Source organism: Salvelinus namaycush, chromosome 3 (assembly GCF_016432855.1).
Source record: "Salvelinus namaycush isolate Seneca chromosome 3, SaNama_1.0, whole genome shotgun sequence".
Taxonomy (NCBI): Eukaryota; Metazoa; Chordata; class Actinopteri; order Salmoniformes; family Salmonidae; genus Salvelinus; species Salvelinus namaycush.
Genome location: NC_052309.1, coordinates 11,450,619 through 11,475,519, shown reverse-complemented (window position 1 = coordinate 11,475,519; position 24,901 = coordinate 11,450,619). Strand labels below are relative to the sequence as shown.

At 45.6% G+C, this 24,901-nt stretch overlaps 1 protein-coding gene across 1 annotated transcript in view; it reads right to left on the bottom strand.

Moving 5' to 3' along the window:
• The window catches only part of LOC120044209 (band 4.1-like protein 4), a 104,464-nt gene that overhangs the window by 3,492 nt on the left and 76,071 nt on the right, over positions 1–24,901 (bottom strand). Inside the window, exons 11-20 of the mRNA XM_038988807.1 lie at positions 22,891–22,968; positions 21,383–21,498; positions 15,668–15,758; positions 15,312–15,398; positions 13,645–13,755; positions 8,681–8,737; positions 8,214–8,291; positions 5,424–5,543; positions 5,137–5,184; positions 1,860–1,931 (exon numbers count right to left, since the gene is read on the bottom strand). Of these exons, the coding sequence (XP_038844735.1) occupies positions 1,860–1,931; positions 5,137–5,184; positions 5,424–5,543; positions 8,214–8,291; positions 8,681–8,737; positions 13,645–13,755; positions 15,312–15,398; positions 15,668–15,758; positions 21,383–21,498; positions 22,891–22,968 (858 nt within the window). The remainder of the gene's footprint in view (positions 1–1,859; positions 1,932–5,136; positions 5,185–5,423; positions 5,544–8,213; positions 8,292–8,680; positions 8,738–13,644; positions 13,756–15,311; positions 15,399–15,667; positions 15,759–21,382; positions 21,499–22,890; positions 22,969–24,901) is intronic.

Here is a 24,901-nt window from a genome sequence, read left to right as displayed (position 1 = left end):
CCTCAATCCTATGAAAAATCTGTGGGCAGAACTGAAAAAGCACATGCGAGCAAGGAGGCCTACAAACCTGACTCATTTACACCAGCTCTGTCAGGAGAAATGGGCCAAAATTCACCCAATTTATTGTGGGAAGCTTGTGGAAAGCTACCCAAAACATTTGACCCAAGTTAAACAATTTAAAGGCAATGCTACCAAATACTAATGTAAACCCACTGGGAATGTGATGAAAGAAATAAAAGCTGAAATAAATCATTCTCTCTACTATTATTCTGACATTTCACATTCTTAAAATAAAGTGGTGATCCTAACTGACCTAAGACAGGGAAGTTTTACTATGATTAAATTGTGAAAAACTGAGTTTAAATGTATTTGGCTAAGGTGTATGTAAACTTCCGACTTCAACTGTATCTGATTATCACATTATCATACCTGTCTGAGTGTCATATAGACCTGTCTGATTATTATATTGACCTGCCTGATTATCATAACTGTCTGATTATCATATTGACCTGTCTGATTATCATATTGACCAGTGTGAATATCATATAGACCTGTCTGATTATGATATAGACATGTCCGATTAGCATATTGACCGGTGTGATTATCATATAGACCTGTCTAATTAGCACATAGACCTGTCTGATTATCATATTGACCGGTGTGATTAGCATATATACCTGTCTGATTAGCATATAGACCTAATTATCATATTGACCTGCCTGGTTATCTGTCTGATTATCATATAGACCTGTCTGATTAGCATATAGACCTGTCTGATAATCATATATACCTGTCTGATTATCATATTATCATAACTGTCTGATTATGGGGCACCGCGGTTCGATCCCAGGCTGTGTTGCAGCCGACCGGGAGACCCATGAGGCAGTGCACAATTGGCCCAGCGTTGTCCGGGTTAGGGGAGGGTTTGGTCGGCTGGGATGTCCTTGTCCCATCGCGTTCTAGCGACTCTTTGTGGCGGGCCAAGCGCATGCACGCTGACTTTGGTCGCCAGCTGGACGGTGTTTCCTCCGACACATTGGTGCGGCTGGCTTCCGGGTTATGCAAGCAGTGCGGCTTCGTAGGGTCATGTTTCGGAGGACACATGGCTCTCAACCTTCGCCTATCCTGAGTCCGTACGGGAGTTGCAGCAATGGCACAAGACTGTAACTACCAATTGGATATCACAAAATTGTGGAGAAAAAGGGGTAAAAATACAACAAAAACCTGTCTGGTTATCATATTATCATAACCGTCTGATTATCATATTGACTTGTCTGATTATCACATATACCTGTCTGATTATCATATTATCATACTGTCTGATTATAATATATACCTGTCTGATTATCATATAGACCAGTCTGATTATCATATAGACCAGTCTGATTATCATATATACCTGTCTGATTATCATATAGACCAGTCTGATTATCATATAGACCAGTCTGATTATCATATAGATCTGTCTGATTATCATATAGACCAGTCTGATTATCATATAGACCAGTCTGATTATCATATAGACCAGTCTGATTATCATATAGATCTGTCTGATTATCATATAGACCAGTCTGATTATCATATAGACCAGTCTGATTATCATATAGACCAGTCTGATTATCATATAGACCAGTCTGATTATCATATAGACCAGTCTGATTATCATATAGATTATCATATAGATCTGTCTGATTATCATATAGACCTTTCTGATTATGATATTATCTTAACTGTCAGATTATCATATTGACCTGTCTGATTATCATATTGACCTGTCTGATTATCATATCGACAAGTTTTCATCCTAAAAAATGTACAGACTATCTAATCTAATGAGGAAGGGAGTAGCAGTCACTCACTCCACTTTCTTGTAGGGGATCTCCTTCAGCTGATCCTCTGTTAGATCAGGAGCAGGGTCCACCAGCTCCTTCCTGTAGGAACACAACCACCAGGGTATGTTACCATTCATGTTACCATTCACTGGAGAAAAGGCTGTGCACACTGGTTTCAATAACCTCTGAAGGCTGTGTTAGTACATACTGTTCAATAGTATATACTCTTTATGAATAGTTATCAACTATTAGTAATGGTTAGTCAAGTCATTATAGTGCTACACCTTTAACTTTTCATAACACAGGAAAAAAGGCCTATTGGTCATACTTTATTTGGATAGTCCATCTGTAGGTCACACTATCAATTACCTATCTGTTGATAAGCAACTGCTTGCTAGGGTTAGGGTAAAGTTTAGAATAAGGTTTAGTTAGGGTAAGGGTTAGGGCTAGGTTAAGGGTTAAGTTTAGGGTTAGGATTAACCATATTACATCTACATAAAAGACCTGGAAGTCTGGAACATACAGTCCAACCATGGAGCGGGTTGAGAACTTCAAGTTCCTCGGTGTCCACAACACTAAGGATTTAAAATGGTCCACAGACACATGCACAGTCATGAAGGCCCGACAGCACCTCTTCCCCTTCAGGAGGTTGAAAAGGTTTGGCATGTGCCCTCAAATCCTCAAAAAGTTCAACAGCTGTACCAGTTAGTGCATCTTGACTCGCTGCATCACTGCTTGGCATGGCAATAGCACCGCCCTCAATCGCATGGCGCTACAGAGGATGGTGCGGACAGCCCAGTACATCACTGGGGCCGAGCTCCCTGCCATCCAGGACCTCTATATCAGACGGTTTGAAAGGAAGGCCTGAAAACAAATCACCCAAGCCATAGACTACTCTCTCCTCTTCCGCACGTCAGCCGGTACCAGTGCATAAAGTCTGACACCAACAGGCTCCTGAACAGCTTCTATCTCCAAACCATAAGACTGATAAATAGCTAACTAAATTGCTAACTAAATGGCTACACGGATTATCTGATTATTGTTTCTATGCGGATTATTGTCGCTATGCACACTCACAGGGCCATACACACTCACGCCAACACACACACAAACACTCACTCCATGATTTGCTCACACACACATAATATGCACATACAGTGCACTTGGAAAGTATTTTGACCCCTTTGACCTTTTCCACATTTTGTTAGGTTACAGCCTTATTCTAAAATGGATTCAAAAAGTGTTTTTTTCTCATCAATCTACACACAATACCTCATAATGACAAAGCAAAAACAGGTTTTTAGAAATTTTTGAAAAAAATGAAATATCAAATTTACATAAGTATTCAGACCCTTTACTCAGTACTTTGTTGAAGCACCTTTGGCAGAGATTACACCCTCGAGTCTTCTTGGGTATGACGCTACAAGCTTGGCACACCTGTATCTGGGGAGTTTCTCCCATTCTTCTCTGCAGATCCTCTCAAGCTCTGTCAGGTTGGATGGTGAGCGTCGCTGCACAGCTATTTTCAGGGCTCTCCAGATGTTTGATCAAGTTCGAGCTCTGGCTGGACCACTCAAGGACATTAAGAGTCTTGTCCCGAAGCCACTCCTGCGTTGTCTTGGCTGTGTGCTTAAGGTCGTTGTCCTGTTGGAAGGTGAACCTTCGCCCCAGTCTGAGGTCCTGAGCGCTCTGGTTTTCATTAAGGATCTCTCTGTACTTTGCTCTGTTCATCTTTCCCTCGATGCTGACTAGTCTCCCAGTCCCTACCGCTGAAAAACATCCTCACAGCATTATGCTGCCACCACCATGCTTCACCGTAGGGATGGTGCCAGGTTTCCTCCAGATGTGACGCTTGGCAAAGATTTCAATCTTTGTTTCATCAGACCAGAGAATCTTGTTTCTCATGGTCTGAGAGTCCTTTAGGTGCCTTTTGGCAAACTCTAAGCGGGCTGTCATGTGCCTTTTACTGAGAAGTGGCTTCCATCTGGCCACTCTACCATAAAGGACTGATTGGTGGAGTGCTGCAGAGATGGTTGTCCTTCTGGAAGGTTCTCCCATCTCCACAGAGGAACTTTGGAGCTCTGTCATCGGGTTCTTGGTCACCTCCCTGACCAAGGCCCTTCTCCTCCGATTGCTCAGTATGTCCGGGTGGCCAGCTCTAGGAAGAGTCTTGGTGGTTCCAAACTTCTTCCATTTAAGAATGATGGAGGCCACTGTGTTCTTGGGGACCTTCAAAGCTGCAGACATTTTTTGGTACCCTTCCCCAGATATGTGCCTCGACACAATCCTGTCTCGGAGCTCTACGGACAATTCCTTCGACCTCATGGCTTGGTTTTTGCTCTAACATGCACTGTCAACTGTGGGACTGTCACGCCCTGACCGTAGAGAGCCTTTTTATGTCTCTATTTGGTTTGGACAGGGGGTGATTTTGGTGGGCATTCTATGTTCTTTATTTCTATGATTTGTGTTTCTATGTTTTGGCCGGGTATGGTTCTCAATCAAGGACAGCTGTCTATCGTTGTCTCTGAATGGGAATCATACTTAGGCAGCCCTTTTTCCCACCTGTGGGTGTGGGTAGTTATCTTTGTTAGTGGCACTATCGCCCTGTAAGCTTCACGGTTGTTTCTTCGTTTCTTGTTTTGTTGGCGACATTTACTAAAAGAAAAGAAAATGTACGCTAACCACGCTGCACTTTGGTCCACTTCTTTCGACGGCCGTGACAGGGACCTTATATATACAGGTGTGTGCCTTTCCAAATCATGTCCAATCAATTGAATTTACCACAGGTGGACTCCAATCAAGTTGTAAAAATATCTCAAGGATGATCAATGGAAACAGGATGCACCTGAGCTCAATTTGAAGTCTCATAGCAAAGAGTCTGAATACTTATGTAAAAAAGGTATTTCTGTTATTTATTTTTAATACATTTGCAAACATTTCTAAAAACCTGTTTTCACTTTGTCATTATGGGTTATTGTGTGTAGATTGATGAGGAAAACATGTGATTGAAACCATTTTAGAATAAGGCTGTAATGTCACAAAATTATGAAAAAGTCAAGGGGTCTAAAAACTTTCTGAATGCAGTGTACATTTATACTGACTCTACACACCCACACACCCACTCACCCACGCACCCACTCACCCACACACCCACGCACCCACTCACCCACGCACATACAATTATCATATATGCTGCTGCTACTCTGTTTATCATATATCCTGATGCCTAGTTACCCAAATAAAGTGGTACCAGCTTATTTCTAAAAGAGCACTGTTGAACCTCATAAATGGAGTCATTACTTACTGAATGTGCTTCCACAGCTGCTCTTTAGCCTGCACATCTGGACTCCGCCTGGAACACATCACAGAATTACAGGGGTTAATAGTTGAAGGGTTATTTATAAGACGGACCATCTGATAAGGAGAGTTATTGTAATGAATGGAAATTCTTCCCTCTGTGCATCTGGAAATTGAGGAGATGAAATTGACCGTAGTTTAAGGCATGGTTCCAGGTCAGGTCAGAGGTGGGGGACTTTAGCGCAGGGAGGAGAGGGAAGGAGGGTGTGTGTGACGTGTGTGTGGTTGTCTTACGATCGTGAACGGTGTCGTGAGCGACGATGGTTTGGGTCGTTCTGAGACCTCTCTTTTTGACGGCAGAGTACAGCTTCCCACTGAGGACCAGAGTCCACCATCTCATTCTCCTGACGAGACCTGGAATATAATATTATTTTAGTATTGTAATATCATATAGGAGTATTATATGCCAGTATATTATAAATATACAGCATAAACATATTACTTCTCCATAAAAGACCTGGAAGGCTGGAACATACAACCCAACCATGTTACATCTACACAGACATGTACAGAGATGACAGTATGGTTGCAACTGGCAACTAACTGACACATGATACATCCACATTCAAAGGACCTTGCGTTCTCAGAACATGCGCAGAACACCTGTCAGGCATATTCACTGTCATTTTCAACCTCTCCTTGTCCCAGTCTGTAATCGCCACAAGTCTCAAGCTGACCACCATCATTCCTGTTCCCAAGAACTCTAAGGCTTCATGCCACAATGACTACCGCCCTGTAGCACTCACATCTGTAATCATGAGGTGCTTTGAAAGGCTGGTAATGGCACACATCAACTCCATCATCCCAGACACCCTAGACCCACTCCGATTTACATACCGCCCCAACAGATCCATAAACGACACAATTTGAATTGCACTCCACACTGCTAGATAAGAGGAACACCTATGTGAGAATGCTTTGAATTGACTGCAGATCAGCGTTCAACAGCATGTTGCCTTCCAAGTTCATCACTAAGCTTTGGACCTTGGGACTGAACACCTCCCTCTGCAACTGGATCATGGACTTCCTGACAGACTGGCCCCAGGTGATGAGGGTCGGCAACATCCCCTCCGCCACGTTGACCCTCAACACGGGGGCCCCACAGGGGTGCGTGCTTAGTCCCTTCCTGTAATCCCTGTTCACCCACAAGTGCGTGGCCACGCACGACTCCAACACCAAGTTTGCTGACGACAACAGTTTTAGGCCTGATCACCAGTGATGATGAAACACTTCTCAAAAAGTTCTACAGCTGTACCATTAAGAGCATCTTGACTGGCTGCATCACTGCTTGGTATGACAGTAGCACCAGTACATCACTGGGGCCGAGCTCCCTGCCATCCAGGACCTCTATATTAGGCGGTGTGAAAGGAAGGCCTGAAAAATCGCTAAGACTATTCTCTCCTCTTCTGCACGGCAAGTGGTGTCGGTGCATCAAGTCTGACACCAACAGTCTCCTGAACAGCTTCTTTCCCCAAGCCATAGGACTGATAAATAGCTAACTAAATGGCTACACAGATCATCTGATTATTATTATCTGATTATTGTCTCTTAGCAGATTATTGTCTCTATGCACACTCACAGGGCCATACACACACACGCAAACTGTCACTCCAACACACACACAAACAGTCACTCCATCATTTGCTCACACACACATAATATCCACATACAATTATACTGACTCTACACACTCACTCACATACAATCATCATATACTGTACACTGCTGCTACTCTGTTTATCATATACCCTGATGCCTAGTCACCTTACCCCTATACATATCTACCTCTATGACTCCAGTATCCCTGCACATTGTAAATATGGTACTAGAACTGACTGACCCTGTATACTGAGTATACAAAACATTAAGACACCTGCTTTTTCCATGACAGACTGACCAGGTGAATACAGGTGAAAGCTATGATCCCTTGTTGATGTCACCTGTTAAATCCACTTCAATCAGTGTAGATGAAGGGGAGGAGACAGGTTAAAGAAGGCTTTTTAAGCCTTGAAACAAGTGAGACATGGATTGTGTATGTGTGCCACTGAGGGTGAATGGGCAAGACAAAAACTGTAAGTGCCTTTGAACGAGGTATGGTAATATGTGCCAGGCGCACTGGTTTATGTCAAGAACTGCAACGTTGCTGGGTTTTTCACACTTAACAGTTTCCCGTGTGTATCAAGAATGGTCCACCACACATAGGACATCCAGCCAACTTGACACAACTGTGGGAAGCCTTGGAGTCCTTGTGGAACACTTTCAAAACCTTGTACAGTCCATGCCCTGATGAATTGAGGCTGTTCTGAAGGCAAAAGGGGTTCCTAATGTTTGGTATACTCAGCGTATATAGTATGCTTACTAACTTTCTCGTGTTCTTCTTATTTCTATTTATTTCGTTTTTTTCTACCTTATGTTATTTTTAGTATTAAATTGTTATTGATTACTGCAGTGTTGGGTTTAGAGCTGTCAAGAAAGGCATTTCACTGTACTTGTGCATGTCATATTAAAACTAGAAACTTGAAAAAACAATATTTTACATACAGTACATCACTATTTTTACTGTCACAACAGATAGGAACACAATTTCCATGAAATATACTCTCTCGTTTCCTTCCTAATTACTTTCGCTCCATCATGAGATATTCAGACACTTGAGGCTGTCTATAGTGTATCAAATATCGTATGACACTGCTAGGGAACCATTGTGGGTCTCAATAACATATAGTATCATTCAGATGACAATAGCAGCCTGATGATATGCTGTATTTCTTCAATACATACTTCCCTTACAGACACTGGCTTAGGGAAATAGTCTTGGGAGCTATACCCCCATATGATACAGTTGTATTTTACTATGGAATGGCTGTCACCTTTGAGAAATATTACTATGTACTTTTAGTGGTACTACTATGTACAAAATAGGAGGTAGTAGTAGTGGTTTACTATATATCTTTATTCTGTATATTTAATGGCTATATGTACAGATATGTCTCCTTGTAGGGAAAGCAGAGTGGCATCACTCACCGGTTCCTCTTTTTACGATGCTCCCGGGTGGAGTTCTCGGACTCGCTGCCACTACTGGTGTTGCCACGGGAGCGTGACCTGCGGGTGGGCAGCGGTGAATAAAACGAGGTTAAAAGTTGACGAGGGGAAAATAAATGAGATGGAATGTTGTTTGTGTATGACCTGTCAGAGAGAGAGGACAAATGTTAACTTTTACTTTTAGAGAAATGACTCCAGAACTTGGCTAATGTAACTAGTGAAAAACACAACCACACGCTGACTAGACCGTTATCCCTGTAGAGCTCCAACGGTGGATTTGTGGTGCTGCCACATTACAACACAGCACATCAATGACAATCTTGGCAAGTCACTGGGTTGTCTAAGTCTGTGTGGAACGTAGGGATGTAAAGATGTGGCCCTTTAGTTGCAGAGAGGACAGAGGTTCAGAATTGAAGAATTTAGCATGCAGTACTGTAAGCTAACTGTACCTCCTTTGCTGATCGTTCTGGTTCGGGGGATCTGTTGGATCACTGGCCTGGCCTTTCCTGAGGGATCATATCACATATTACTGTCATGTTATTATCAGAGAGTCACTGTCATGTTGTTACTATTAGACATCAGAGGAATGTCACTGTCATGTTACAACTACTATTAAACAGAGAGGGTTGATGAGTTTGACATGTTTTAATCATCAACATAAACATTCATGACTCTGACTTAAAAGTGAGAGCATCTGTCCCACTATGATGTATGATAATTGGTATCTATTCAAAGAGAATGCTTCATTGGCCACAAACCCTAGGGGTAATCTGATTCACGGTTTCTACCCAGAAATTCTGCATCTCTGCCCCACAACAGACACAGTCCAGACTAACCTTTATGACTCATTCATATTAAAATAACATGAAGTACAAATCTTGTATTTGATTACTAGAATGGTCTACTTCATACAAACATACTACTATGTGACCTTTGCAGTAGCTTCAGTACAGTATAGACACATTTATGAGGCAATTTAAACAGGGGTGTCTTCACAATACATTTTTGGTAATTAACTGCTTGTATAGGAACAATTACCAGCTATTATGAGGCAAACATGTTTTGTTATACACGTACCCACAATATTGAGCGTAATGCTAATGGAGGAGCAAGAACTGTACAGGCTCTACAGTTAGTTCCACATTACACCACTAGAAGGCAACATTATCCCATATATGTACTTTTCAAAGGGGAAATTACTGAAGGAGCAACAGCAGTAGATGTATTATCCTGTCCCCTCCTCTCCTCTTCTGCCACTACCTGAGTCCTGTCCCCTTCTCTCATCTTCTGCCACTCCATGAGTCCTGTCCCCTCCTCTCCTCTTCTGCCACTACCCGAGTCCTGTCCCCTCCTCTCCTCTTCTGCCACTACCTGAGTCCTGTCCCCTCCTCTCCTCTTCTGCCACTACCTGAGTCCTGTCCCCTCCTCTCCTCTTCTGCCACTACCTGAGTCCTGTCCCCTCCTCTGCTCTTCTGCCGCCTCCTGAGTCCAGTCCCCTTCTCTCCTCTTCTGCCACTACCTGAGTCCAGTCCCCTCCTCTCCTCTTCTGCCACTACCTGAGTCCTGTCCCCTCCTCTCCTCTTCTGCCACTACCCGAGTCCTGTCCCCTCCTCTCCTCTTCTGCCACTACCCGAGTCCTGTCCCCTCCTCTCCTCTTCTGCCACTACTTGAGTTCTTTCCCCTCCTCTCCTCTTCTGCCACTACCTGAGTCCAGTCCCCTCCTCTCCTCTTCTGCCACTACCTGAGTCCTGTCCCCTCCTCTCCTCTTCTGCCACTACCTGAGTCCAGTCCCCTCCTCTCCTCTTCTGCCACTACCTGAGTCCTGTCCCCTCCTCTCCTCTTCTGCCACTACCTGAGTCCAGTCCCCTCCTCTCCTCTTCTGCCACTACCTGAGTCCTGTCCCCTCCTCTCCTATTCTGCCACTACCTGAGTCCTGTCCCCTCCTCTCCTATTCTGCCACTACCTGAGTCATGTCCCCTCCTCTCCTCTTCTGCCACTACCTGAGTCCAGTCCCCTCCTCTCCTCTTCTGCCACTACCTGAGTCCTGTCCCCTCCTCTCCTATTCTGCCACTACCCGAGTCCTGTCCCCTCCTCTCCTCTTCTGCCACTACCCGAGTCCTGTCCCCTTCTCTCATCTTCTGCCACTACCTGAGTCATGTCCCCTCCTCTCCTCTTCTGCCACTACCTGAGTCCTGTCCCCTCCTCCCCTCTTCTGCCACTACCCGAGTCCTATCCCCTTCTCACCTATTCTGCCACTACCCGAGTCCTGTCCCCTCCTCTCCTCTTCTGCCACTACTTGAGTTCTTTCCCCTCCTCCCCTCTTCTGCCACTACCTGAGTCCTGTCCCCTGCTCTGTCTCTTCTACCACTACCTGGGTCCTGTCCCCTCCTCTCCTATTCTGCCACTACACAACTCCTGTTCCTTCCTCTCTTCTTCTGCCACTACCCGAAGTCCTGTCCCCTCCTCTGTCTCTTTAGCCACTACGTTAGTCCTGTCCCCTCCTCTCCTCTTCTGCCACTACCTGAGTTCTGTCCCCTCCTCTCCTCGTCTGCCACTACCTGAGTCCTGTCCCCTCCTCTCCTCTTCTGCCACTACCCGAGTCCTGTCCTGTCCCCTCATCTCCTCTTCTGCCACTACCCGAGTCCTGTCCTGCCCCTCCTCTCCTCTTCTGCCGCTACCCGAGTCCTGTCCTGTCCCCTTCTCTCCTCTTCTGCCGCTACCCGAGTCCTGTCCTGTCCCCTCCTCTCCTCTTCTAGCACTACCCGAGTTCTGTCCCTTCCTCTCCACTTCTGCCACTACTTGAGTCTTGTCCCCTCCTCTCCTCTTCTGCCACGAGTCCTGTCCCCTCCTCTCCTTTTCTGCTACTACCCGAGTCCTGTCCCTTCCTCTCCTCTTCTGCCACTACCCGAGTCCTGTCCTCTCCTTTTCTGCCACTACCCGAGTCCTGTCCCTTCATCTCCTCTTCTGCCACTACCCGAGTCCTGTCCCCTCCTCTGTCTCTTTTGCCACTACCTGAGTCCTGTCCCCTCCTCTCCTCTTCTGCCACTACTTAAGTCCTGTCCTCTCCTCTCCTCTTCTGCCACTACCCGAGTCCTGTCCCCTCCTCTCCTCTTCTGCCACTAACCGAGTCCTGTCCCCTCCTCTCCTCTTCTGCCACTAACCGAGTCCAGTCCCCTCCTCTCCTCTTCTGCCACTACCTGAGTCCTGTCCCCTCCTCTCCTATTCTGCCACTACCCGAGTCCTGTCCCCTCCTCGCCTCTTCTGTCACTACTTGAGTTCTTTCCCCTCCTCTCCTCTTCTGCCACTACCCGAGTCCTGTCCCCTCCTCTCCTCTTCTGCCACTACTTGAGTTCTTTCCCCTCCTCTCCTCTTCTGCCACTACCCGAGTCCTGTCCCCTCCTCTCCTCTTCTGCCACTACTTGAGTTCTTTCCCCTCCTCTCCTCTTCTGCCACTACCCGAGTCCTGTCCCCTCCTCTCATCTTCTGCCACTACCCGTGTCCTGTCCCCTCCTCTCATCTTCTGCCACTACCTGAGTCCAGTCCCCTCCTCTCCACTTCTGCCACTACCTGAGTCCAGTCCCCTCCTCGCCTCTTCTGCCACTACCTGAGTCCTGTCCCCTCCTCTCCTCTTCTGCCATTACCTGAGTCCAGTCCCCTCCTCTCCTCTTCTTCCACTACCTGAGTCCTGTCCCCTCCTCTCCTCTTCTGCCACTACCCGAGTCCAGTCCCCTCCTCTCCTCTTCTGCCACTACCTGAGTCCTGTCCCCTCCTCTCCTATTCTGCCACTACCCGAGTCCTGTCCCCTCCTCTCCTCTTCTGCCACTACCCGAGTCCTGTCCCCTCCTCTCCTCTTCTGCCACTACCTGAGTCCTGTCCCCTCCTCTCCTATTCTGCCACTACCTGAGTCCTGTCCCCTCCTCTCCTCTTCTGCCACTACCTGAGTCCTGTCCCCTCCTCTCCTCTTCTGCCACTACCCGAGTCCTGTCCCCTTCTCTCCTCTTCTGCCACTACCTGAGTCCTGTCCCCTTCTCTCCTCTTCTGCCACTACCTGAGTCCTGTCCCCTTCTCTCCTCTTCTGCCACTACCCGAGTCCTGTCCCCTTCTCTCCTCTTCTGCCACTACCTGAGTCCTGTCCCCTCCTCTCCTCTTCTGCCACTACCTGAGTCCTGTCCCCTTCTCTCCTCTTCTGCCACTACCTGAGTCCTGTCCCCTCCTCTCCTCTTCTGCCACTACCCGAGTCCTGTCCCCTTCTCTCCTCTTCTGCCACTACCTGAGTCCTGTCCCCTCCTCTCCTCTTCTGCCACTACCCGAGTCCTATCCCCTTCTCTCCTCTTCTGCCACTACCTGAGTCCTATCCCCTCCTCTCCTCTTCTGCCACTACCCGAGTCCTATCCCCTTCTCTCCTCTTCTGCCACTACCTGAGTCCTATCCCCTTCTCTCCTCTTCTGCCACTACCTGAGTCCTATCCCCTCCTCTCCTCTTCTGCCACTACCCGAGTCCTATCCCCTTCTCTCCTCTTCTGCCACTACCTGAGTCCTATCCCCTTCTCTCCTCTTCTGCCACTACCTGAGTCCTGTCCCCTCCTCTCCTCTTCTGCCACTACCCGAGTCCTATCCCCTTCTCTCCTCTTCGGCCACTACCTGAGTCCTATCCCCTCCTCTCCTCTTCTGCCACGACCCGAGTCCTGTCCCCTCCTCTCCTCTTCTGCCATGACCTGAGATTTGTCCTGTTGGTGTTTATATGTAATACTACTATCCACCTTTCAATTTTATGAAGTTGGCTTTAGTTAACCTAGATAGGTTACCAATCTCCCAACCTGATAACTAGCTACCAAGAAGCCATTTCAGGCTATCAATCAAGTTAGAGTAGCTAGCTTGTCTAACTATCTAACTAGCTGGCATGCCTGCTGGCAAGGTTGGTAGACATTAGAAAAGCAAGTAATTACAAAATGTGATGAATAAGACTCACATTCCTTTCAATCTTTTACCCAGATTTTAGCAGAGATGCAGAGAAGCATATTTAGTTTCTTTAAAAAATTACCACCAGTCAGGAGGCTACAGACAGCTCAAGAGGTATGCTTAGATATGCAGAAAAATAAACATATTTTTTACATAGAAATAAGCATAATGATTATGGCTCTAGATTACAGGAAAAAGCTGGTTCAGGTGTTTTGAAAATGCAAAAATCTCCAACTTCCGAAAGGGGGGGCTACCCTCCGGACCAGCCCCCCAGGCATCCTCACGTACTTTGGGCTCACTCTGATTTTTGGGATGCATGACGTCCCTGAGCATAGGGTACAACTGGACAGTTGATGGACAGTACATACTAGTGTCAGCTGAGCTATTGGGAGGAGAGGTGAGGTGAGGTGGGTTGACATGTCATAGGTGAAAGATCATAGGAGAAGGCTACACACCAGCGTGGGTTCTGGGACGTTTCCTTCCCGCTGCCTCCTGAAGGGGTGCGACCACGTGCCTTGGGGAATTTGGGCGACTTGGTTCGCTGGTTTGCCGTGTTGTACAGTCCACTGGGGAGGAAAACATGGAAACTTGATCAGAATTACCATCAGGACAGGCAGCTAGCTGTCAATAATACATACATTGATCTATATAGTGAATGATCTGTTGGCAAAAACAAACTCCTAAGTATAGTCCTTAGTCATCATGCTGACACAAACGACAACATTCCTCTTCACCTAGCCATAACCACATTGACACAGATACGTCAGTAAATGGCAGGATGATGATGTCATAGTCTCAGAGGATACATCTAAATGCCAAGGCAACAGGTCACACCAATGGCTGCTGGTTAGTGACCCCCAGGCCTCACACACATCCTGTCTGTCTGCATTCATTAGCTTCAGATAAGGCCCCTCTGACACACACACACATGTACACACACACACAAACACACGTACACACACTCACAGCCCCCTGAGATGGAAAGAGGGAGCACATCGCAGCCCCAAGATAACACAAATCAATATGGAGAGGAAATAATGTTGAAACCAGCTCATTGATATGCAAATAGCCTTGGATAATACTAAATTATCATCAGAAGACAGTGGCTGTGTCTGAAATGGCAACCAATTCCCTATGTAGTGCACTTTTCACCGGGGCTTTGGTCAAAAGTACTGCACTATGTAGGGAGTAGGGTGCAATTTCGTACGAAGACCGGCTCAACAGGATGAATATGAATGGGCAGTTCTGTTACATTTTTGTCATTTAGCAGAAGCTCTTAGCAGAAGCGACTTCCAGTCGTATTTCTATATTTCTTAGTAGTGGTCACCCGTGGGAATCAAACCCACAACCCTGGCATTGGAAATGCCATGCTCTACCAACTGAGCCACACAGTCCCATCTCTAGATAGCTTGTGTGTATGCATTGATATGTAGGCTACATGTGCTTTTTCATTTTTTTAATGTAGTTCTGTCCTTGAGCTGTTCTTGTCTATTGATGTTCTGTATTATGTCATTCTGTATTATGTTTCATGTTTTGTGTGGACCGCAGGAAGAGTGTTTTGCAACAGCTAATGGGGATCCTAATAAAATACCAAATACCAATACCAATCTCTTTGTGTCTGTCTCCATGCTACTGTACAAACACTATGAACTTAACCTGGTCCCAGATCTGTTTGTAATGTGTTGCCAACTCCTATGGTCATTGTTTGGCATGACAGTATTAACAGATCTGGGACCAGGCTACTGTGAACGAGGGAGACGTATAGACACAAACTGGCTGTCACTGTGCTCTCACACATACAGCTTCCAGCAGTGTATTTGATGAAGCCGCTGGGAGGGTTTTCTATGTTCAGCCTCCTACATTGATGAAATGTGTGCTTTGCTCTGTTCCTCAGTTGTTGTCGTGAGTAAGGCCAACAAGGAAATCTACTTAACCCTAGCTGCAATCCCTCTCCTGCCTGTCTCACTATTTTCTCTAGATGTGCGTGTGTGTGTACTGACGTTTAATCCACCAAATATTAATGACGTAACCAATGCAAACACATACCAGGAATAACTATTGTAATGTGTACATGTCAGACATGACCAATACAATCCATCCTAGAGCAAAGACAGTACTGTACCATTGTGGGGCGTTCTCATCCCATGGTGCACTGGGCTTCCCTCGCTGTTCCTCTGGATCATCATTCTCTGTCTTGGTTACTATGGAGCTAAAGGTCAACAAACAAATAAACAACAGGTAAACAAATACAACCATGACTGTATTTGGTCTGGGCTAAGCAGTTGTAAGAGCTGTCAAGGATATTATCTGATATTGGAAAAGCTTTCTCTCAATCCATCTCAATTTATCCTTCTGTCCTTCTTTTATTCTTTCCTTCTGTCTTTGTCCCCTTTTCAATTTGTTTCAAACTGAACACCTCTCTAATTCATACACTATTTTCTACATTTTCCTCTGACATCACTTGCCCATGTCTGATACCTCTTCACAGCTGACTGTGCTGTAATCTTAGTCATTCCCTCTTTTTCTGCATTCTCCGTCTTTGTGTTGGACCGATTCACATTGTTCAGTCCTATAAGGAAAAAATATGTTCTGTAAGGTTGAATGCTGAACCAACCTCCCTCTTTCATTCCATTGTTTCAAATCCAATTTATTTGTCACATGCTCCGAATACAACAAGTGTAGACTTTACCGTGAAATGCCTACTTAACCCTTATAACCAACAGTGCAGTTCAAGAAGAAGATAATATTTACCAAGAAGACTAAACTAAAAAGTAATAATAAAAGTAACACAATAAGAATAACGAGGCTTTATACAGGGGGCACCGGTACCGAGTCAGTGTGGAGGCTATATACAGGGGCACCGGTACTGAGTCAGTGTGGAGGCTATATACAGGGGCACCGGTACTGAGTCAGTGTGGAGGCTATATACAGGGGCACCGGTACTGAGTCAGTGTGGAGGCTATATACAGGGGGCCCCGGACCCGAGTCAGTGTGGAGGCTATATACAGGGGGCACCGGTACCGAGTCAGTATGGAGGCTATATACAGGGGGCACCGGTACCGAGTCAGTGTGGAGGCTATATACAGGGGGAACTGGTACCGAGTCAGTGTGGAGGCTATATACAGGGGGCACTGGTACCAAGTCAGTGTGGAGGCTATATACAGGGGGCACCGGTACTGAGTCAGTGTGGAGGCTATATACAGGGGGCACCGGTACTGAGTCAGTGTGGAGGCTATATACAGGGGGCACCGGTACTGAGTCAGTGTGGAGGCTATATACAGGGGGCACCGGTACCGAGTCAGTGTGGAGGCTATATACAGGGGGCACCGGTACCGAGTCAGTGTGGAGGCTATAGACAGGGGGAACTGGTACAGAGTCAGTGTGGAGGCTATATACAGGGGGCACCGGTACTGAGTCAGTGTGGAGGCTATATACAGGGGGCACCGGTACCGAGTCAGTGTGGAGGCTATATACAGGGGGCACCGGTACCGAGTCAGTGTGGAGGCTATAGACAGGGGGAACTGGTACAGAGTCAGTGTGGAGGCTATATACAGGGGGCACCGGTACTGAGTCAGTGTGGAGGCTATATACAGGGGGCACCGGTACCAAGTCAGTGTGGAGGCTATATACAGGGGGCACCGGTACCGAGTCAGTGTGCCGGGGTACAGGCTAGTTGAGGTAATCTGTACATGTAGGTGGGGGCGAAGTGACTACGCATAGGTAACAAACAAACAGCGAGTGTACAAAAGGGGGGGGTCAATGTAAATTGTCCGGTGGCGATTTTATGAATTGTTCAGCAGTCTTATGGCTTGGGGGTAGAAGCTGTTGAGGAACATTTTGGTCCTAGACTTGGCGCTCCGGTACCGCTTGCCGTGTGGTAGCAGAGAAAACAGTCTATAACTTGGGTGACTGGAGTCTCTGACAATTTTATGGGCTTTCCTCTGACACCGCCTATTATATAGGTCCTGGATGGCAGGAAGCTTGGCCCTAGTGATGTATTGGGCTGTTCACACAACCCTCTGTAGCGCCTTACGGTCAGATGCCGGGCAGTTGCCATGCCAGGCGGTGATGCAACCGGTGAGGATGCTCTCAATGGTGCAGCTGTAGAACCTTTTGAGGATCTGGGGAACCATGCCAAATCTTTTCAGTCTCCTGAAGGGGAAAAAGTTTTGTTGTGCCCTCTTCACGACTGTCTTGGTATGTTTGGACCATGATAGTTCGTTGGTGATGTGGACACCAAGGAACTTGAAACTCTCGACCCGCTCCACTACAGCCCCGTCGATGTTAATGGGGGCCTGTTCGGCCCTCCTTTTCCTGTAGACCACGATCAGCTCCTTTGTCTTGCTCACATTGAGGGAGAGGTTGTTGTCCTGGCACCACACTGCCAGTTCTCTGGCCTCCTCCCTATAGGCCGTGTCATCGCTGTCGGTGATCAGGCCTTCCACTGTTGTGTCGTCAGCAAACTTAATGATGATGTTGGAGTCGTGCCTGGCCATGCAGTCATGAGTGAACAGGGAGTACAGGAGGGGACTAAGTACACACCCTGGATCAGCGTGGCAGACGTGTTGTTGCCTACTCTTACCACCTGGGGGGCGGCCCGTCAGGAAGTCCAGGATCCAGTTGCAGAGGGAGTTGTTTAGTCCCAGAGTCCTTAGCTTAGTGATGAGCTTCGTGGGCACTATGATGTTGAATGCTGAGCTGTAGTCAATGAACAGCATTTTTACATTGGAATTCCTTTTATCTAGGTGGGTGAGGGCAGTGTGGAGTGCAATAGAGATTGCGTCATCTGTGGATCTGTTGGGGCGGTATGCGAATTGGAGTGAGTCTAGGGTGTCCGGGAGGATGCTGTTGATGTGAGCCATGACAAGCCTGTCAAAGCACTTCATGTCTACCGACGTGAGTGCCACGGGGCGGTAATCATTTAGGCAGGTTACCTTCGCTTCCTTGAGCACAGGGACTATGTTGGTCTGCTTGAAACATGAAGGTATTACAGACTTGGTCAGGGAAAGGTTGAAAATGTCAGCGAAGACACTTGACAGTTGGTACGCGCATGCTTTGAGTACACGTCCTGGCAATCCATCTGGCCCAGCGGCTTTGTGAATGTTGACCTGTTTAAAGGTTTTGTTCACATCGGCTACCGAGAGTGTTATCACACAGTCATCCAGAACAGCTGGTGCTCTCGTGCATGCTTCAGTGTTCCTTGCCTCGAAGCGAGCATAAAAGGCATTTAGCTCGTCTGGTAAGCTCGCGTCACTGGGCAGCTCGCGTCTGGGTTTCCCTTTGTAGTCTGTAATAGTTTTCAAGCCCTGCCACATCCGACGAGCGTCATCGATGCACTTATTGATGAAGCCGATGACTGAGGTGGTGTATTCCTCAATGCCATTGGATGAATCCCGGAACATATTCCAATCTGTGCTAGGAAAACAGTCCTGTAGTGTAGCATCCGCGTCATCTGACCACTTCCATATTGAGCGAGTCCCTGGTACTTCCTGTTTTAGTTTTTGCTTGTAAGCAGGAATCAGGAGGATAGAATTATGGTCAGATTTGCCAAATGGAGGGCGGGGGAGAGCATTGTATGCATCTCTGTGTGTGGAGTAAAGGTGATCTAGGATTTTTTCCCCCCTGGTTACACATGTGACATGCTGGTAAAAATTGGGTAAAAATGATTTAAGTTTGCCTGCATTAAAGTCCCCGGCCACTAGGAGCGCCGCTTCTGGGTGAGCGTTTTCTTCTTTGCTTATGGCCTTATAGAGTTGGTTGAGAGCGGTCTTAGTACCAGCTTTGTTTTGTGGTGGTAAATAAACGTCTATGAATAATACAGATGAGAACTCTCTTGGTAGATAGTGCGGTCTACATTTTATTATAAGGTCCTCTACCTCAGGCGAGCAATACCTCGAGACTAAAATTAGACATCGCGCACCAGCTGTTATTGACAAATAGACACACACCCCACCCCTCGTCTTACCAGAGGTAGCGTCTCTGTTCTTCGGTGCATGGAAAATCCCACCAGCTCTATGCTGTCCGTATCTTCGTTCAGCCACGTTTCGGTGAAACAGTTTTTAATGTCCCGTTGGTAGGATAATCTTAATCGTAGGTCATCCATTTTATTGTCCAATGATTGCAGGTTAGCGAAAAGAATGGGAGGCAGTGGGAGTTTACTCGCTTGCCTCTGGATTTTCAGAAGGATGCCCGATCTGCGGCCCCTTTTCCGGTGTCTTTTTCTCACACGAAAGGCGTGGATCTGGGCCTGTTCCAGTGAAAGCTGGATATCCTTCTCGTCGGACTTGCCGGACTCGTTAAAGGAAAAAGTTTCTTCCAGTCCGCGGTGAGTAATCGCTTTTCTGATGTCCAGAAGTTCTTTTTGGTCATAAGAGATGTTAGCAGCAACATTATGGACACAATAAGTTCAAAAATATGTTACACAAAACACAAAAAAAATAACAAAATAGCACAATTGGTTGGGAGATTGTAAAACGTCAGCCATGTTCTTCGGCACCATCTTCAAATAATCAGTTGACAGTTTCAATGGTAGAACAGTCTCTGCCAGTAACTAGGTGAGGAAATGTTAAGTATAATGGTGGCATTTAGAACCTAAAAGGGTTCTTCAGCTGACCATAGGAAAAACCTTTGAAAAAACATTCTTGGCTCCAGGTAGAACTGTCCCGGATTGTGCGGGACAGTCCCGCATTTTGGCCCTGTGTCCCACATCCCGCAATTGAACAATCATGCCCTGCATTTTATCAACAATTTCAAACATCACATTATTTTCAAAGGAAGGTTTATCTCCTATTTCAGTCAGGCATTTTGTACTTTTGACCAGATATTTCTCATAAGGATGTAATGCTGGTGATGTCAAACACTTCTCCAATCATTGTTAAGATCTGATATTCTGCGTAGCGCAAGACGAGACGTAGGCCAATGTCATATCATGAACCAATCCAGCTAAACATGGAGAGGACAGTTGCTTCTGACTAAGAGCTACAAAAGTAAGTAAATAGCCATATTAGACTGAAAGATAGAAGGTGATTTCATCAAACTTGTGAGGCTCTCCATGCTCATTAAACATGTGTGCTGCTACTTCCCACCGGGCAAAAACCGATTGAATCAACATTGTTTCCACATTATTTCAACCCAAGAAATCTATGTGAAGACGTTGTATAACGTGGAAACTGATTGGATTTGAAAAAAGTCATCAGGGCATTTCATATTTTTTTCACCCAACTTTTAACCTAAATCCAATGACATGGTGAACTTTTTTGTTGATTTCACGTTGAATTTAGTTTAAAACTCAACCAAATGTAAAAACTAGACATTGAACAGGCATCTGAGCCCAGTGGGTTCACTCAATCTGGTTTTAAAAGTCTCCCTTCCTAACTGGCTTACATTCCCTGAGACAAACCAGAAATGTTTCCTTGGCCAAATATTCTCAGATTTTCATAAAACAGCACATTTGGTCTTGTTTCTGCATCAACAAATTTAGAGCGAGGCAAAAGAGTAGCCTATAGGCGCGCTTCAATCAGCTTGTTCTGTACAGCAGGAGGCCACATTTGCAGGCTACACTGTCCCGTGAATGTCCAGCAAAATCATCCCTTTGTCCCACATTTTAGTATTTTAAATGTGGTCACCCTAGGTAGAACCGTTTTGGTTTCAGGTAAAACCCTTTTGTGTTCCATGTAGAACCCTTTCCACAGAGGGTTCTACATGGAATCTAAAACCCTTTCCACAGAGGGTTCTACATGGAATCCAAAAGGGTTACCTGAAACCAAAAAGGGTTCTACCTGGAACCAAAAAGGGTTCTCCTATGGGAACAGCCGAAGAACCCTTTCGGAACCCTTTAAAAAAAAAGAGTGTACTGTATGTCTGTCAGTGTGAACTGTCGAAGTGAATATAATATGATTAGCTAATTGAAGCCCTGTGTTATTCCTGATGGGGGAACAGGAGGAGGAAGTGAATACTAAACTTACTGAGACTCAACTAAGGTGCTTTACACCTGACAGTGTTGTCAATAGCAACCTGAGAGGTTCTACTGGGAAACGGTAGAGGTGAAAGGTGAGAATATGTTTTTGGATATGCATTAGTTACCATTGATACGTTACCCTTAGTGACATTGTGTTTGTCAGGTGTTGTGTAGTGTGTCTGTGGATGTTATGTAGGTCTTAGGTAGGCTTTAAGTATGCTGTATGTCCATCTGACCTGTGGTCTGTGATGGTCTCTTGGGGTAGGTCTTGCTGCGGGTCCTGACCACCTGCAGGTCTGGTCGAGGCAGACTGACAGACGGATCCCTGCCCATCTGCATAGCAGTCTTTCCACTGTAGGGAAAGAGAGACACATTCATGCACACACACTGTTTAATCATCTATATTTTCAGGGTGTCCTGTCTGTCTAGAACAGGTACATTTCTAAGTATGCAACAGGTCAAACATGTATTATAAGTGTGAGATACTATAAGCAGAAAGAGACAGTAAAATTCCACTAGAAGGGTTTCAGGGGGCAGATGTTTCTGGTCTGTCAGGTTCTTATGAGATACAGAGATGATCTGATCTTGACCTTTCATATGTCAAAACCTTTTGTCACGCACACAGTGACAGTGATACACAGTGATAGTGACATGCATTGACAATGACATACATATGAACTACAGTACACATACATTGCTGTGCATCAGCGGGAAGCTAGTCTGATGCATCAACGAGGTGTTGAAGAGCAACATGAACATGGAAAACACAGCCACCGTTGTGACTGCAGTGACCCTACAAATAGCAGAGGTCACTAATGTATAAATTACGACAAAGGAGAGACGGATGTTGTGTGAACCCTGAATTATTCAGGTCTTCCTCTTCTCTGTGGTGCTGCACGCACGTACACTCGCTCTCACACACACACACACACACACACACACACACACACACACACACACACACACACACACACACACACACACACACACACACACACACACACACACACACACACACACACACACACACACACACACACACACACGGTGTGTTTGTCTAACACTGAACCCCCTTTTAGCTCCTTTGTAAAACAGACTGCATTATTCACAAGGTGGTGGATTTCAGCATGAATACATGCTGGGAGACTTCCTCATGGATTGACCTTCTTTATCTCAGGACATGTGATAGTGTTAAGTTTCTACCTGAGGGGACGACAGAGAAGGGGATAAGATAATAGGCAGAGAATAATGCTATACTATTTCTATGTATTATGTATGGGGACTTCCATCTTACACACGCTAGAAATGCATTATATTGTAAATATTCAACACAGTTTCTACAATATTGTTTCATACACATAACGACATTTAAAGCAAGAATCCTTAGTTGCTACATTTTTGGAGTTATAAATTAATTATATATACACATTGATTCTTTTAGAATATAACTTATAAATGCCTCATGAGCTTAGTTTAACTCTTGTACCCCATCAGTACCTTAAAGTATTTTACTCCAATGTTTGTAAACAATGTAAATGTAAAAAAACGCTATATAGCCTCAAAATGTATATCATGGATGGTTATTCTTTGCATCCATGGCTCTCTATATGAATTTGAGACTGGTTAAATTTCTCCAGGCCCATCCCTCAGCTTTTTACCAAAGTAGAGGCGGGCTGATTGTTTTGTTATTGTTTCAATTAAGGATGCTAGCTTTGAAGCAGATATAGAATGGAGGTTTACTCACCTGTACCGATGCTTAGATCCCAGGGAACCAAATGTGGATAGTTTTCTTGTCAGTGTGTTGCCATCATTTTCTGGCATTCTAAGAAATAGCAACAACCATGGAGAAAAGGCCTAGATGAAGATGTGAAAATACTGTACTTCCAATAAAGTCTCCTAGAATATTGTGGGGAAGTTTCTACAGTACATTATTGCACAAGTAGTAAATGCATTATTTTTCTCTTCATGAATTTCCAAAGTGACTAACCTATGTTAAGGAGGATTAAACGCTTAGGCTGAAATGAAAATATTGCATCTTTCACAAAGGTAACCGGCGATGCGTGTTTGAATGCTGAATCCACTTTGTAGTTTTTATTCTTTTATAAGGAGAGAAGAGAACTGAATTGCTCCCTTATTTCACTTCCTCTCCTGGCTACAGAGCAGCAGGTATCTTGTTCTGATCTCTGCTTTATTGACAGAATTACTGCTGGAACACCACTAGGAGCTTCATTAAAATTCAAAGCTCTGAGTCTGAGAAAGTGCGAGACTGGCGTGTGTGTCGGTGTGTGTGAACAATAGAGAGAGAGAGTTATTATTTATTTCACTTTGAATTTAACTGAGAGAGAGAGACAGAGAGAGCAAATGTAAGTGTGTGAGTGTGAATGATAGAGCAAGAGACAGATAATTATTATTTGTAATTTTATTTAACCTTTATTTAACTAGGCAAGTCAGTTAAATTGTTATTTACAATGATGGCCTACCCCAGACGACGCTGGGCCAATTGTGCGCCGCCCTATGGGACTCCCAAACACGGCCGGATGTGATATAGCCTGGATTCAAACCAGGGACTGTAGTGATGCCTCTTGCACTGAGATGCAGTGCCTTAGACCGCTGCGCCACTCGGGAGCGAGAGAAAAAGAGAAAGAGCGAGAGTGTGAGTGTGTGTACTGATGGTACTAGCGGTACATTAGTCCATTACTGTAGAGAAGTGAAGTAGAAGCTCTGGCTGTTGCTCATTATTAAAGCCTCTAGCAGTCTCTCACCCAGTAGAAGTAGAAGCTCTGGCTGTTGCTCATTATTAAAGCCTCTAGCAATCTCTCACCCAGTAGAAGTAGAAGCTCTGGCTGTTGCTCATTATTAAAGCCTCTAGCAATCTCTCACCCAGTAGAAGTAGAAGCTCTGGCTGTTGCTCATTATTAAAGCCTCTAGCAGTCTCTCACCCAGTAGAAGTAGAAGCTCTGGCTGTTGCTCATTATTAAAGCCTCTAGCAGTCTCTCACCCAGCCATGTTTTATTAACACAACCAACACCACTAACACCACTACAGATTTGAGCTAAGGCCTCTCTCAAAACCAACACCACTACTGCTAGGGCCTATCCCACAGGGCTCAGACACTGCAGAGAACTCAAATCACTGTTGAAAAACACCCGGATGGAAAGATAGATGGGGAAAAGGTAGTGTTGGTAAATGGATGTAGTTAGTACACACAACGAGGCTAAAACTGCCTCTTCTCGTTCTTTCTCCCATTGTCTATAAGGACTTGTATAGTAGATCCACTCACCTAATATTTCATATTTCTTAATTCCATTATTTACTCTTAGATTTGTGTGTATTGTTGTGAATTGTTAGATATTACTGCGCTGTTGGAGCTAGGAACACAAGCATTTCGCTACACCCGCAATAACATCTGATAAATATGTGTATGTGACCAATAACATTTGATTAGATTAAAGCTGCAGCATATACCTGCCTATTTCATCCAATGGATTATGCCCTCTTCACCCACCTCCATTCCATAGTCTCGTCACAGCATAAGTCTCTCCCATTCTCTCACCCAAACCACCGCCACACCCCACCCTTCCACCCCTCTCCCTCCCAGAGGCCTATAAGCCTGGGGTAGGTATAACCTGTCATGCCCCTCCTTTCTGCCTGCCTGCCAGCTCCAGGTCTGTCTGTGGTATAGGGACTGTCCACACTAAAGGGCTCACATGCTGATTAAACAGTGTAAATCCAGCGTCACACGCATCACGCTGCCG